Below are 17,608 nucleotides of genomic sequence, written 5' to 3' on the forward strand. Positions count from 1 at the left end.
TTCATAGAGAAACATTCAAATTGTCATGATTCAATTAATTGGAAAAATAATCTGCATATAATTAATATTAATAGATAATTCATTTCTCGAATTTTTTTAACCATAGTTCAACAACAATATTGTATACCAAGACAATCTTTTACACTTGACTTGAGTTTTGAAATGAAAAATCAAATGTATATATATATATTCACAATATAATATTCATTAATATATACACCATAATAAAGAAAAAAAATTCTAACGATACCAGACAAGATATTTCTCTACTATTATTCGAAAAAAGTGGTAATACTAAAAACTAGTAATACAAGAAAAAAATATTTTGCTATCTATTGCTGCACAGCACTAAGGGATCTCGAAAGTGCAACATCAGAGAGGCAACGCCACGTAAACACGCAAATAAGTTTTTACCGAGCTGTCCAGTCCCAAGGTGAGAAGCATCATGAAGAAGATCAATGCCCAGAACATGGATCCAGGCATAGTTGCGATAGCAGCAGGATAGACGATGAACACTAGGCCAGGTCCTTCCGTTGCTACATCCTGAATGGATTTTCCGCTCGCTCGCGCCATGTAACCGAGTACAGAGAAGATCACAAAGCCAGCAACGAAAGACGTTGCACTGTTGATTAGGCTGGTTAACAGAGCGTCTCTGAAAGCAAGAACAGCGTGAACTTTCAAAGCATTTCTTCTAAACAACCTGTTGATCTTATATGATCTACAAGGTGACAATGACGATTATACCCTAATGATCTGTCAAATACCAGAAAGTTTCTAAGTAAAATATATTTATTCTGAAGGGATGAACATTCTGATAAGAAGGATTTTTAATGATCACTCATCATTCCTTATAAAAACTAAACTTTCTAAACTTAATTAGTATAGAATATTCATAAGTGGCTTTCTATGTGTGCCTAGAAAGACTGTCTTTAGATAGGTACCTAGTTCATGTTCCAGATCAGTAATCACCAGTAGTTTTTAATTGGTCCGGTGAACAATTAAAAAACTAGTGGTGCTCTTCGATCCAGAGCATGAGCAAGGTATTATAGGGATCAAAGAACACCACTAGTATTTTAGTATAGAAGGTATTAAATTAGTTAGACATATCTAGGAACTATTAGTTTAGAATATATTTGAATTGTATCGTTAAAAAGTGTTGAATATTGACAGATATTTTGTGTTAATTAAATTACGTACAAAGCTTGGTAAACGAATGTTTATATCACGTTCGTCCTAATTAGTTGGATAACAAAATCTTACTATTGTTTCTTGCTTTTTCTTACTTGTAAACGTTGTTATGGTATTTATTGTAACTCGCGTAAGCCAGCAGCACACCGAATCCCGGGCCAAGGGAGAAGAACACCTGTGTTGCGGCATCTACCCATACCTAGAAATAAATTCAGTTTTACCCAAAGCTCCAGAATGTCCTACTCGTCTTATAATTAAAACTAGAATTGCCTTTTTTCAGGAATAATGCGATTAAAGCTTCACGTTTTGTAACTGTTTCTGTATATACAGTGTGTACGGTGGATTAAACAAGGTTTTGAGAGCTACTTTTCCTGAAATGGGAAGCATCGCTTTATTTATTTATTTATTCAAATCAGATGGTATAGAAGAGTTAATCATTTGTGATGAGATTTTTATGTAATTATGGTGTCAGGAAATCCGTAAGGTATAGAGAAGCATATGTATTATTAGAAGTTGGTAACACTGATTTGATTATAAAGACACTTAGCTATGGAACTTAACTAATTATCAGAGATTATCTATTTAAAATCTATTACACAACAGCGTGATATTTGAGTTTTCCTATATATAGTGATATAGGTTGATATTACTGATAATCGCCATCAACACAATTCAGTTCTCTAAAAATGCAATGTGTTAATTTTTTCCACTACAAATCTCTTTTCCATTGTTTCCTCGACAACACTCTGTATTATTACGATATTTCCATTGAAATACACGTGAAAAAATAATTACTTTATACAGAGCAGTGTAAACGATTCTCCTTACCAATAAAATTGAAAATTTCTATTTCCTCAAATGCATTTAAAAGGGAATATCGCGATAATACAGAATTGTCCAGGAAAAATGCAACACGATCACACGCTAATTCCATGGAACAACGGACGAAGAATCGCACCTGTGAATGAAACTGAGTCCTCCACATGGTAAAGGGTTAACACTACATACCTAACGCGTTATCAAAAAAAAAAAAAAAAAAGAAAAAAAAAAGGAAACACAATCTATCCATATCCACAATCTATCCAGTCAAAAAAGAAGAGAAAAGAAGTAAGTCTTTCCGAAAAGAAAAGGATTCGAAGAATCAACAAATTTCCTCGGTCGCTGTATAAAATCCATTTTAGCGATCCAGGAGCGCGCGGCCACGGTGCCGTGGAGAAATGCATTCCGCTTACGAGCCGGGGGAGGGTCGAACGTGCGGTTCCAGGCCTCTGACCCGCCGAACTCTAATGGTCATTATGACAGGTACACAGAGTTTCCATTTTCAGCGTCGTCGGATAAACCTGGCACGTTTCTCTCCCACCTAATATTTCTCGCGGCGCCGCCAGATTTTTCCGACCCTCTTACGCCACTGCATTAACTTCCCGGCCGCTGGTATTATTTTTTCTTATTCTTTCCTGTGACCGCTATATATAAGTGATCACTTCATATTCCTGCGATCATCCGCTGGGAAACGTTCCACCGAGCACGTTCGATGCGCAGCGTAGCTCGCCAATGCGAACGTTTGCAACTTATCGTTGCGTGGAAGGGTTAAGCGAAGCTTTTGGACAATTACGGTTTCTTCCTTGCCGTGTTTTTTTAGCTATTATATGAAGAGTAAAGCGATCAATAGTAAACCTCTTATCAACATTCGATAAACGGTACAGTAATTATTTAAAAAATGTTGAAATGTGCTGTCTAGGTTAACATGTTGAATGCCATGAGGGTCACTGGTGAAAAATAACAAAAAGAGAAAAATACTAGGTATATTCTACATCTATGTTTGACGTAAGCTATGATTCGTAAGGGAGGAGTATTATTCAATTTGTATTCACAAAAATTAAGTAATATTTATCTTTGTTGACTTCTGTTTAAAATAGGGGTTAAAGGCAAGGGGTTAAGTAGCGCGAACGTTTCGTTTTGTCATTTCCAAACTGGTAATGACACAAATGAAAATGAACCGTTAGAAGGAAAATAGACAGATAAATTTTATTTAATTCTACGAATCGATCGGTTGGCATTTTTAGGCAGCGTAACAAAGAACCGCGGTTTGCGCTTTATTATTTTAATTACCTCTGCTTTTGTAATGGCGGAAAAGTTCGGGTTGAGATAATAGCGTATTCCTTCCAAACTTCCTGGCAGCGTGACGCCTCGTATAAGCAGAATCAGTAGCACAGCATATGGAAACAAAGCCGTGAACCAAACTACCTGTGACAAAAAGTATCTTCCACGATTCTGCGATAGCTATTAACACTTCTATAAATTAGGAATCTTAATATCTTATTATCTACAATCGATCCTGATACATTTAAAATTATTTAGAAATTTCTTAGAAACTGTGATCCTTGTGTATTTACATAAAAAGAAACAGATATCTATAAATTAATGGATAATAATAAGATATTTTTTATACTTTCATAGGGTGCAAACTAAAACATCCTTGTTCGTACCAGAAATCGTTGAGGATAACACTTTATCAATTAAGCCGAGATTACGGTAGCTGTAATTATGTGCCTCGCTCTGTTCATTAGTATTTAATGAAGACGTAATAATAATAACGCGTAATATGCGGACAGTAATGAAGCAAAATGTTGATTCGTGAAAACAGCGAGTTACTAAACTATCGATTCAAAGAGTGTATTTTAAACAACCCATGGAAATTTCAAGAGTATTTAAAAATATGGTATCCAGGTTTTTGTACAATTTTCAGTGAAATATATGATATTGTCAGATCTATACGTGGTAATCTCACCTTTCCGGAAGTAGAAATGCCCTTCCATAAAGAGAAGTAACAAATGAGGTAGACCACCAGCAAGCACAATGCAATGTCCCACTTAATCGCCCCAAGGTCGTGTAGCCCTTGGCTTTCGTGGAGTTCCAGAATGGCTCGGCTTTAAACAAAATGGTCCGAATAATTTTTCACGAATATGTTTATTTTCTACATTGCGGCAACCTTTTTCCACCGTTTGTAACTTTTATCTCTGCTTAACCCCTCGCCCTATGAATTTTCTTCTGGTCTTAGTTAAAACGGTTCCTTTATTCTCAATAATAATTTTCCAGAAAATTGGAGAATATGAATTGATTGTTACCATCTGATAACAAACCTTCGTATTTTAATGAATTTTCTATTCCAAACTTGTTCATACCCTGAGGAAATATTTCCCTGACTTTCAATGTGGGTCATCAATTTTCTTTCATACGACTAATGCTATTGTTCTTTAATTATATAGAATATTTATACGAATTCACAATTTCCCTCCTAATAAAAACTTTACTGTTCTGTTTTCTTCTGAATTTTATCATTTTATCATTTCGTTGCGTTCAAATGGCGACTGAGGGTTGCTTCTCGAGAATAAACGGTTAAATGTTAATTAAAAAGCTCGCGTTTACTTGAAGTATTCTTGCGCGGCGCTCGTGTACCACGTGTTGTTGTAGCCTTGATTTCTGGTTCTCTCCAAGTATTCCTCAGTCAGGGATGAATTGCTGGTGTCACGTGGTTCCAGCGGCTCGAGAGGAGACGAATCTTCGAACGTGTAAGAGATATTCGCGTCGAACGCGCGACAATGCGGCGTGTTCCAAGGATTGTCGCAGGTGGTCCAAGGCAGGAGGCTGGAGAACGATGCGAAGAAGTACCTCAGCGCCCACGCGATGATCACGTTGTAGTAAAAGTCGACGTAGAATGCGATTAGTGCCACTGCGTACCCGATTCCTGGTTAAAGGATACGTCGAAACGTTTGAATATAGTTCAAGAGTGTATTGGAATGTTGAAACGTACTTGAAAGGTGTATAGAAATATTTAAAACTACTTAACACTAGAACACTACCGATCACTTAAACTGACTTTTACAAATTTCTTTATAAAAGCCATAAGCATGCGTTTATTGAGATTTCATTTGAGTTGCATTTCAGTTTTACTATTACTGAATTAGTTCCATTAATAATTTCTCGTAGAAGTATCTGTATCTTTTCAGTAATTGTACAAGAGGAAATCAGAAATAAGTCATTCTGACCCATCTGATAGTTCTAGTGTTAAAAAGTATATTGAAATGTTTAAATGCAGTTAAAAGGTATATCGGAATGTTTAAACATTCTTAATATATTGAAACATTTAAACATACTTAAAGAGTATATCATATCTATTTTACCAACGAGTTATTAGCAGTAACTATTAACGCAGCGAAACAGCGATAAACCAAAAACCTGAACAATTTTCATAGAACAATAGCATAGAAGAAACTTAAATTAATATTAGACACGTCGCTACTTAACACTTCATTCTTTTAACCCTTCACTTAGAAGATCTGTCAGATGTAATAGGATATTACAATTGAAAAGGATCACCTCGAAACAAATATTGGTAGCGATCATCAACATCAACACCGTACACTCGCAATACTCACCCTAAATGCTCACTCAACAAAAATATCAATAACATTTCTCAAATCCCTCGAAAGGATTAAAAATCTCTGAAGCGGACTGTCGGTTATACGTGTTTATCTTTTGAGGAACGTGACTGTTTGTGTTCAGGGGATGATTTTTAGGAGACATTTGATCGATGAGGGAAAATTATGAAATTAAATGGTCAGCTTTTGTATGATGAGTTGGAAATTGAAACGTTCGAACAGAATTATTGGGTTCGTCTGATTTGCTTATGATAAAAATCATCCCCCGAGCACAAACAGTCACGTTGCCAAAACAAAAACACATAACCAACATTCCTCTCGCGCACGAAACGAAGGACATCATTCGTCCCGAAAGGATTAAAAATCTCCGGAGAGGCAAAGATGGGGATGTGTCTTATGCCAGATCATCGAGTCAAGCGAATATTCCATTATCCCATGGGGAGGGTCGCCGGGAACGACGAATCAATTACGTAGTTCATCGATGCGGATCAAAAGAAAGGGGAAAAAAGGTAGAAGATCACGTGGGAGACAAGAGTCGAGGGGAATCCTGTGCTTACATCGATCATCGGGGCGCGCAATGTTCCCAGCTGGAATCGCCAAGCGACGAGGCAGGAAATCGACGGAAATGGAGGTTCTTCTCGAGTGGTTCGTTCGTCCACCCCACGGATTTCCCCGGATTTATACCCGTTACATAAAGCACGCCACGCCGCAGTGCACCGCCGTGTGCAATAAAAGAAAGTATACCGGATGTGCCTAATGCCTCGTTCCTCATTGTAAGAGATGACAGCGGAGTGCCGCGGAACGATTTTAGGAATCCTCCTGGAGTTAGGGGAGAGTAAAGTAATCGCCTCTGACTGTGGGACAGTTACGGGAATCGGCGAAAATCATTTTGACCCGTTCGCTTGGCCGAAGTGGCTTTATGAATCCCGAGATTCAACGGCGAATCGTTTGGGTCGGTTAGAAGATAGAAGTTAGGACGACTTTTTTTTGGTTAACACGTTCGCTACTTCAGCGCTTATTTCGGTGACGGTTTCTTTAATTATAATATTTTCTTCGATCCAATTGATCTAAACGAAATATTAGAAAAATGAAATGTGAGAGGAATCATTGAGTTTCTAAATATAATGTAGTTTATAGAAACCCAAAAATATAATTTCTAATAATAATTCTTGTATAATAAAACGATATAATAAAACAATAATTTTTAATAACAATTCTTATATAATAGAACAATATAATGAAACAATAATTTCTAATAATAATTTGCATAGGATTAATTTCATTTTCATTATGTAAAATGTAGGATAAAATCTAGGAACATGTTAAAAATAACTAGTTTGTGAGATGTTAAAAGATTCTCGGAGCAGTTGTTACGTATATTTTGTGGAGAAAGTCTGCTTAGGCTATGCAGTGTAGGTATAAGAGAAATATAAGGTTAGTATCCGTTAGTAATAGTAAATATAAGGTATTAGTATTTACTAATTGATAGTAAACATAACATAGCAGTGTTTATTATTTGAATATACTTGAAAAAACTCTGAATATGTTGTGTAATCATTTCAGAAGCTAAAATATTCATTTTCATCGCGAGAGTGACACGTTATTATAGGTCAAGGGGTTAACGCTTTGACTGTCACGTGACCCGAATTCGGTCAGTACTTTTTACATATACTTAAACGTTGATTTCCTTGGTGACGTATCGAATGAACCAAATTTTGTTTGATGCGCCGTGTAGAAGGAAGATAATAAAGCAATCGTTGTGAATTATTTTTTATTAATAAGTAATGAATTATTTCCTCGAAATTAAATTTCTCAGAGAAAATTCTCGGAAAGCTCTCCGAAAAAATCAGTAAATAAGGATCAAAGTTCAAACCAACAATATTAGTATTGATTATTTTTCCTGAAAATTAAATTTCTCAAAGAAGACTCTCAAAATCTCCATAAGAATCATTCAATGAAGACCAAAATTCAAACCAACGATATGAATTTTGATTATTTTTCCTCAAACTTAAGTTTCTCAAAGAAGACTCAATGAAGATTAAAATACACATCAAGACAGAGTTCAATAAAGAGTTACCCAATGAATACAAATATGAGGATTCTACCGAACCTAGCAACAGAGGTCTTGGAAATGTAAATACTTGTCCACTTACCCTTCAACAGGGGCACTATGCGACCCCAGCAGGTGATCGCTCCCTTCCTATTGAACTGGCCAAGTGCAAGCTCCATATAAAACAGTGGAATCCCGCCCACTACCAGCATTATGCAATATGGAACCAGAAAGGCCCCTGTAAACACAGAAGAATCCACATTTCACTTCATACACCAGCAACTCCATTTTCAAATAATAAACCTCAAAGCTTGAAAATTTCATAAATCCTATTATCTCAAGCATAAACGAATAAGCCTGAGAAAACGACCCACGTTACATTTCGTAAAACACATAAGACACTGTAAAACTAATATATTGATCAGAAAAATTGAAAACTAAATACTTATTCGATAACACGTTCGATAACACGTTCGCTACCAGCGTTACATATTTACGGCCGTAATCCTATATTTTACATAATGAAAATGAAAATCAAATTAATCCTACAGATATTGTTATTAGAAATTATATTTAGCAACTCAATGACTCGCTTCAGTTTGATTTTTCTAATATTTCGTTTAGGAGATTCATTGAATTGAAGGGAATATTGAAATTTATGAAATTAATCCTATAGATATTGTTATTAGAAATTATATTTAGCAACTCAATGACCCGCTTCAGTTTGATTTTTCTAATATTTCGTTTAGAAGATTTATTGAATTGAAGAAAATATTATAATTGAGGTCACCGAAATCAGTGCTGCTAGCGAACGTGATAATGAGAGAATCGTTTGCAAATCTGTGAACAATCGTTCAGATGAAAATGGCTGTTTTCAGTGATTTTTAAACCTATCCAAATGAAACACTACTGTTAAACCTCCTTTTCTTCTAATCAACTGTTCAAAAGAAGAAAACAAGGAACCTGTGATCAACATTTCGAAACGATATTAACCGTTTGCACTCGAGTGGTGAACCAGGAAAACTATGAAATTTGATATTTAATGTTGAACCTTATACAATATCTCGATACGTGAAATATTGAAATAAAATGGCTTTGTTCCTCAATGTACTTCGAGTACATACATACGAATATGATTCGAGTTAGTTTCAAAAAATATCGTCTTCGCCTTGTTAAAAAATGTTAAACATTTCTAGCGAGAAACTTTCGAGTGCAAAGGATTAACCAAGTTAACAACTGTTGGCGCCTAAAGGCTCCTGAAAACTTTAGTTAACATACTGTTAACGTCCATAATCAGCTATGAAATGTCATTGACAATAATTGCGACAAAGCTCGTTTAGATTAGACATAAGTGAATTCTAATTCAATAATTACACCTCTCGTTAGTCGTATATTATACAAATCTCATTATTTTAGATCGGTTTAATCGAGTTCGATCGAGTGTTTCGGTGGTTCCAATAGAGTTTCTTAGAAATAACCGTCGACGCAACGTTCTGCCGTAGCAGAAAGGGTTAACCCCTTGCCCTATGATTTATTTCTCAAGTGTGATCGATACAGTTACTTCGGCATTAATGATTCATTGAAAAACGAGACAAATTCTGTGCATACTCTAAGTCCATGTTTTTCCTACAATATAATAATTGATTACAGAAGAATAATATTTACTTTGAATTCGAATGAACCGAGTAATATATGTGTTTGTTGAATTATGTTGAAAATCTTCATCACGAGTCTCACTCGTTTTTGTAGGAAAAGGGGTTAATAACAAAGTAGGTGTGCCGATCATAGTTGAGAAATCGTAATTAAAATTCGACGTAATTGAGTAATACTTACGTTTGTTAAATTCTATTTAAAATCTTCACCACGACGTCTCACGCGTTGTTCTAAGACAAGGGGTTAACGAAAGCACAGGAGAGAATCGGTATAAGGATAATCGAGTGAACGCGTTCAGTGGAGTCGAACGCGATCAATTTGTCCGCGAGCAGCGCGAAAATGCACGGATTCTTATCGTCTTTGATGACATCTGCCGCGCGTCAAGAGGACGGTGTGGAGAGCAGGGGAAAAAAGAGTGATGAGCGAGCCACTCGCATCAGCGTGTGTTAGCTGCATAACTGAATTGCTGGATATCCAGGGCACCCGGCTGTAGCGGGATGCTTTTAGGTGTGTAATTTGATAGTGAACTTTCGAAAATGTGGCAAGGCGAAGCTAAAATGACGATACGGATGGCACCGATCCGCGAAACGGTCACGGGCGAGCGTGGCTGTCGGACATTTTGAAATCACTTTTTCGTTGGGCAAATATTGGATAGGTAAAGTATATAGTAATATGTAAATAAATAATATATGTGTATATATGATAAAATATAATATTTGAATCTAATAGTTGAATCTCTTCTATAAAGTCACGTGAAACATCCTCAACATTTTTTAACAAAATTATCCATAAAATTTTTTCATGAAACATGAAATTTTTCGTATATTCATCCAACGTTTATAATATTGTAGATACAGAAAAAAATTCAAAACTATTATTTACAGTTTTCATAACTTTCGAAAAAATATTGAACATTCTATTCAGTGTTTTGGAGCACTCTGTATCTAAATCATTGCATTCCATTATATTATATCAAAATGGTATAAGTCTAATAACTGTTACTTCAATGCAAGAATAATAATAACGAACGTACTAGTTGGCGATGAGAAAGCAATTGGAACCTTAAATGTAATTTAAGAAACACGATTTCAAATAAAAATGACGAACGTGCCAATTAGAAACGAAACAAAGAATTGAATTTTAAATTTAATTTAACCCCTTGCTTTACAATATCGTGTCAGACACGATTTCGAATATGGTTTAACAAACATAAATGTCATAAAGTTCTGTTAAGTTTAAATGAAACATTGTTCTCGTTAGCAATTCGTATGATTTATACTAAATCTCGACATGGAAAGAGCATGGAATATTGTTATTTTATTTCACTAGTCATTAACCCCTCATTAACCCCTTGCCCTACGGCTTATTTTTCAACTATGATCTACAAAACTACTTTACCGTTAATAATTTACTGAAAAAAGAGACAAATTTTAGATATATTCTATGTTTGCTCTAAACTATAATAATTAGTAACAGGAGAGTAATGTTTCATTTGAATTCACAAACATTGAGTAATATTTATGTTTGTTAAGTTCTATTTAAAATCTTCACCACGAGTCTCACGCGTTATTATAAGGCAAAGGGTTAACAAGAAATAGTTCCAACAAATGCACCCACGAAATTAAATCGTAATGCAAACGGTTAAGAATGAAGTTTTAATAACAAGTAACTAATTATAATGCTCAACATCGATTGTTTCATAAAGGACACGTTGTATATTCCATCTTTTCACCAAATAATCTTACAAAAACACTTCGATTCTGTTAAAACGTTTCGATATTTCTACTATATTTATATATATATATTTTCTAATCGAATAACTCTTGGAAATTATTCAGGACTGTATCGGATGATAAAGTGATCGTGGATCCACAATTCACGATTTAAAACGAGAATCCTCTCAAACGTATTGCGCATTCCTTTTTTCCGTTCTGTCTCTCTGGTTGCAGTTAAGTTCTCCCTCGTAACCACGGAGACGTAATCGCATTAAGAAAGAATATTCCCTTACTTCTTATAGCTCATGGTTACCTTGATTACTTCTTTCCCCCAATAATGAACAAGTTTAATAAAAGTGTACCTGAATGTTTTTTTCTTTCTCTTCTTGCCAGCTTACTGGCAAAAATCGAAGCATTTGATTCGATTTTAACGTAAACGAAATAAGAATCTTCTTGGTGATCGAAAACAAATGTGTTAAACTATTTCGGAATTGAGAAATAATTACAAAGAACAATGGCGAGTAATTACAGGGAAATATGAAATATAAGAAACAAAAACATAATGAACAAATAAGAAATAGTATATCTGTACGTTGTTGGTAAAGAGGATTAACATCAGAATTGCCTAGCATTCGATACGATTTTAAGTAAAATTGTAACGATAGATTATTTTCAGTTTCTCTGGATATCTATTATAGAATTCAAGTGAAACTATTTTCAATACCATTTCGAGTATTCAATGCTTTGAAGATATCGATCATTGCGAAACAAGGAAACCAGTCATTTTGAGTATGGTAGTTCTAGTGTTACGAATCTGTTGAAACAAAGAAAATAATAATATCATCATAGTCTTAAGCATTTAATCGATTAACAAAAATTAAAATCTAATAAGTTCATATCCAAATGTTCAAAAAAGCAGTCAGAAAGATATTGTGCAGTCTATATTAGCTACATAGAGTAATATCAATGGCGGAAATAAAATTCTCAAGCCGACACGGCATATTACGGTTGCCAGTTAAGATCTCGTTATATATAATTTTCACTAGCCACGTAAGATTCAATTGACGCATACAATGTGGGTTAGTCCACATTCTGCAAAGTCTAACCTAGAAAATGGTACAAACAAATGCTGCTTCGTTCACGTTTTATTCAAAGATTTCTCTTAAAAACCTTAGAAGCTATGTTTTTCTTCGAGAATTTTAATGAAGGTTTATTTCTTAAGGAAATCATATATCAGTGACAACGATTGTTCGAACGTTAATTGACGCGTATTCTCTGAATACAATGAGCAGCAAATAAATTCATAACAGCATCTGTCGAATCTGAAACGTTTAATAACAAAAACATTGAACTTATATACGTTACAACCCAACAAAGGAAACGAATAAACATTTGCTATTAACCTTTCGTTAATCACATTGAAGGACCACAATTAAATTCTTAAAATTAAAGCTACAAACTGTTTTATAATTCACACGGTTCGTTGTTCGAAAGAATCTTAATTAAAAGTAATCTGGCAAGGTACTATGCCAATTTATTCTCAATTAGGGGAAGTTCACAAATTTTGTGCATATAAAAGCATGTTACCTGTAACTTCAGTCGTTTAACGAGCGTAGCTCGTCACTGTACAGTTCCAACCAATGACGAGCTGTACTCGTCAGTTCACTCGACAATATTTTTCGAGTTAAATATTAGTTGCAGATTGCATAAAGAAGCATCTTGTAGAAATGATGAGGCAGAACTGTTTTATTTCTATATTATTTTATATCGAATTCAAAGGGTTAATATTGAATAGGGATTCACGCTTAGCCTCGTATGTTAAGGATACTTTAATTTCTTGTGATCGCATTATGATTCATCTGCGCGGCCAACGCACAAAGCCATTTCTTGTCCCGTGTCGAGCGCAAATGTCCGGATTCAAATAACATTTCCGTCCAATTTTAGTCCTTTGAGTACGCGATAATACTGGGCTTGAAACGTCTCTTTGTGTCCGAGACGTTGAAACGATCGTACGCGATGCATGAATTTCATCATCTATCTTTCCCTTCTGTGCCTGTTTACCGATCTCTTCTCGATTGCCCTTGAAGAGAAAGCATCCAGCAAATACAGTATCTGTATTCCAGTAATTGTAAAAGAAACCTGAAATAAGTCGTTCTGACCCATCTGATAGTTCTAGTGTTAAACACTTTTATCCGACGTCACGTTCTAATTCCGTTACGTTATAATTATTTTCCAGCAATTCGGAAGTGTCTTGCTTCGATGACCAACATGGCATTTAACCCTAATCGTGCAACGTGTTTTTAGAAGGAATCATATCACGATGCGACTCTCAGTCACTTACGAGAATAAAAGGAACGATTGAAATGTTATTGTTCTTGTTTATAGGTCGAAAATTTTAAACCAAAAGAAACTGCTGAAAATGCAATATGAAATAATGAAAAAATTTCAGCAAAAAGTTCAAATGTGACTCAAAGTCGCATCGTGGTCCGATTAGGGTTAACGTGTTAACCCCTTGTCCTACAACGAGTGAGTCTCGTGATGAATGAGATTATCAACATAATTCAACAAATATATATATATATATATATATATATATATATATATATATATATATATATATATATTACTCAGTTCATTCGAGTTCAAAGTAATTATTATTCCTCTGTAATCAACTGTTACACTTGAAAAGAAATATAGGCATAACATATGCTTAGAATTTTTCTCTTTTTCCAATAAATTATCAACACGTTGAATGCCGCACGATTTCGTAGAGCAAAATACACAAAGTGAAAAAATATAATATTAAATCATTTGATTGAATTGCACCGTGATCATTACACGTTCATCTGGTTGAATGTCATCGAATTAGGTAGTATTATTTATAATATAGAAATGTTTTCAAATAATCATCGTTTAATTGAATGAACTACAGTAATTCGATTTTGTTAGGGGTCACCAGTGATTTCCTTGGCATTCAACGTGTTAACACTATTTCTACCAAAGGTGTCACAAAACACTTTCTGAAATTTTAACTTACAATTCTTTTCTCAGTTTAACAATTTTCCCCCGATTGAATTTTGGACATTTCATGTAGTTAATGTTATAATCGTTATCGGTAAAGTTGAAGGTCAGTTCAGAATATATGACTAAAGTTGAAAAATAGTTTTAAGTCGAAAATTCGACAAGTGTCCGTCGACACCTCGGTAGAAGTAGTGTTAATGACGAAGTAGCTGTATCGGTCAGAGTTGAGAAAGAAATCCTAGGCCAAGGGGTTAAAAGTATGTTTACCTAAAGTGCGGCTCGCTGTAACGTTACGCGTGATCAAAGTGGCCGGTGGGACCATTTGCCTGGCTGGCCTGATCTAAACCTACCCTCGAATTCTTGCGGCGAGTTCGCGAAGATGCGCGAAGAGAAGGTTCGACGGAATCACGCGTCATAAATGGATCGCGTACGGTGCAGCGTGCAGCAGGTAAAGGCGTCGCGAGCGTCCATGATCAAAGGCCAGCCCGAATGGGAAATTATAATTAATTAAGGTAATTGGAAATTAGCGACCGATCTTGCCGGTACTAATGGCGCGCCCTACTCTCCTCTCAATTGAGTTAGCAGCCGCTTTTGAGGAGTCCCTGTATCGCTGATAGCCGGCTGTAATCGTATTCCTACGGGGGACTCGATAGCACGAGCTAATAGCATTCGACGTCGACGAGCGTAGTCTTCCAAGTCGTTGCGTGCTGCGAGCGTCGATCCGTTATTAGAAGGTTTGTACAACGGAGACTGTAATAGTTATGGGACGAACAAATGACCCGGTAAAATCCAAATTAATTAATCACTGTTTACACGCTCGGCTGATACACCACGCGAATCGAAGCATTTCGATGTTTAACCCTTTCCTGGGATCAAACTTTCATGTTTGTATTACTCAGTTGCAAACAAATGATTCAACTACTCAAACAGTAAGACCCCGATATACAATTTCCATGTTCTGTATTATTTAGGCATTCGATGTGTGACTTGGCAGAATCTAATAAAGATTTTTAGAGAAGTTAATTTAGAGAATCTTCGTGCGCAAAGGGTTAATGGTAGAACTACCAAGCATTTAATACGGTTAATATGTAATCTTTATAAAAATTGTAACAACGGATTACTTTCAGTTTCTTCACTCATTATAGCATCCAAATGAGACTATTTATTTTCAAGAGCGTTTCGAATATTCAATGCTCTCAAGATATCAATCATTACGAAACAAACAAATCGAAACCAGTTATTTTGACTGATACGGAGTTGTAGTGTTAAAGACCCTATAAGTACCATCCGTTGCAACGAACCTGGCACTCTCGTCTGAATGGTCAGATTCGAAAGCGCACGCCTTCCTCACATGAATTTTCGGTTCTGGTATACGATTGGCTGAGGCGCTCACGCACATCAATCAGGCCGTGCGACAAAGAGTAGGGAGAGTCGCTTCCGGACTCGCAATTGGATTTCTCGGAGCGACTGTCTCCGCCCCTGTGACGTCACGAGTGCCAGATTCCCAGCAACTGATGGTATATTATACTTGGCCAAAGTGGCACTGCTGTGACGTACAGTATCTAAAAGGTTAAGAAACGAAAACCTCAAGCTGCAGGATAATAGCAGAAGGGTATAAGTAATTTCAATTCAATTAAATTAAGTTTGGTGAGTTAAGAAATAGCCCGCCATGCATTAACTGTTAACACGTTGACTGTCACGGTGGTCACCGATGACCGGAGCTTCCAAATTGCTTGAAAACAATTATAATAAGAAAATTAATATTGCATTGAAATATTTACTAACATCAGAGGTTAGATAATAGTGTAATATGAGTACTGTAATACCAAAACATTAATAATTACTTCTAATACTAATTTCCTCTACCATAAAGGAATAAATCTTACTATAACAAAACGCTCGAAATTCTCGTGGCAGTCAACGTGTTAAAAAACGAGTAGTAAACAATTTTACAACCACCTAACCTCAAAGTGTTATAGTGTACAGAATCTTCTGAAGACTCTGCTAAATTCTATATTGAATGCTTCAAATATTCTGCGAAATTCTATATCAATACATAAACTGTAGAAAATGTTCCCCATAAAGATAATACTTAACTAAATCAACATGTATCACATTCATGAAGATTAAATCCTGTTTTTGTTAGAAAGCTAAACGCGATATGGAGAATATGAAGAAGCGAGACAATATTGTCTTCTTCTCTTTACGAAGACAATATATCATGCATGAAATAAAATAATATTTGCAAGTATGTATGTACTATACATGCACATTCGTTTATCCATCTCATAATATTCCACGAAGTGGTGTGCAAATAGGAAGATCAAGATTAAGGAACTCAGAGGAACGACGTAATCTAATGGAACAGCTAGATCGAAAACGTAATGATAATTCGTCGAAAATGAAATCTATTTGAACGGCGCAATCTTCCGAGACGGTGCGCGACTGTTGAAATGACACTTTCACTTTAATTCGGGCCAATTTCAAGTGCTGCGGACACTTTCGCAGATAAGAAGGCCGAAGTGAAATCTAAATCTCGGGGTCATTTTCCACGAGGTAAATGCCAATTAGCCGACCGGTTAACGCGGTATTACTTGGCTGCAGGAGTGCATTACTCGACGCATCCCCCGTTCCAGCAGCGAAATAACGCTTGACAACGTTACGAGGCATCGCCGGGACTAAGTCGGGAATATTGAAATAAAAATGACCGGCGGCTCGGGAAGTAACAGTGACATATTTACGATGTTATTCGTTATTTTGGAATTATAGAAACTGTATAATGTTCAGTTGATCCATAGAATGACACCATAGAAGATGTGCATTCTGAATGTGCACAACTGGATAATGTATAAAGTGAAATTATAGAGATTTTACGGAATAAGGTGGTTACTATCTGATAGATACGACCCTAGAGTCAAGGTCTTATCTGGACAAAGCCTCTAGCTAACCACCTAATGAGGGAGGTAGATAATTTTTCACCTAAAACAGGTCTAGACTATGATATTCAGGTGCCATGGAAATTAAAGTGGGGGTAGCTCAGCGTGAAGGGTCGTCAGAGTCATTATGAGAATCAGCTTATAAGTAGGGTAATTCCTGTAGAGGTAGCCATGCTTTCTTTGGAACGAATTTAAATGAGAACTGGAAGAATTAGAACAGATTTGATTTCTCAATAAACATTAGTTACTTGCTTAGAACATAATCACCAAGAATTGATGTTACAATGGTCAATTATTGATTATTTATGCGAGAGTTTTAAACTAGCCATCCCCCTGATAGAGAATAAAAGTCCAAAACGACTACTTATAGTTTTTATAACTTTCGAAAAGATATTAAACATTCAATTCAATGTTTTAGAGCACTCCATATCTAAATCTCACTAGTCCACTTCGAGAAAGTGTTTTTTTACGTAAAAAGACAGATACACGATTACGTAGGAACACATATAAAATTTGAGAAAACAAAGAAGTGCTCGGGAATAAGTAACAATCTTCGGTTACACAGGTACTTTACTGATCAGAGAATACTTCTACCGTCAAAGTTTC

The 17,608-nt window shown here is 35.7% G+C and overlaps 1 protein-coding gene across 2 annotated transcripts in view; it reads right to left on the reverse strand.

Moving 5' to 3' along the window:
• DAT (Sodium-dependent dopamine transporter) overlaps positions 1-17,608 on the reverse strand; it is a 31,998-nt gene that overhangs the window by 6,181 nt on the left and 8,209 nt on the right. For both annotated transcript variants that reach the window (XM_031990097.2, XM_076366046.1), the window contains 6 exons: positions 7,781-7,915; positions 4,615-4,933; positions 3,977-4,115; positions 3,298-3,432; positions 1,284-1,387; positions 415-652 (listed from right to left, as the gene is read on the reverse strand). In XM_031990097.2, the coding sequence (XP_031845957.2) occupies positions 415-652; positions 1,284-1,387; positions 3,298-3,432; positions 3,977-4,115; positions 4,615-4,933; positions 7,781-7,915 (1,070 nt within the window). The remainder of the gene's footprint in view (positions 1-414; positions 653-1,283; positions 1,388-3,297; positions 3,433-3,976; positions 4,116-4,614; positions 4,934-7,780; positions 7,916-17,608) is intronic.

Source organism: Nomia melanderi, chromosome 3 (genome assembly GCF_051020985.1).
Source record: "Nomia melanderi isolate GNS246 chromosome 3, iyNomMela1, whole genome shotgun sequence".
In the NCBI taxonomy this organism is placed as follows: Eukaryota; Metazoa; Arthropoda; class Insecta; order Hymenoptera; family Halictidae; genus Nomia; species Nomia melanderi.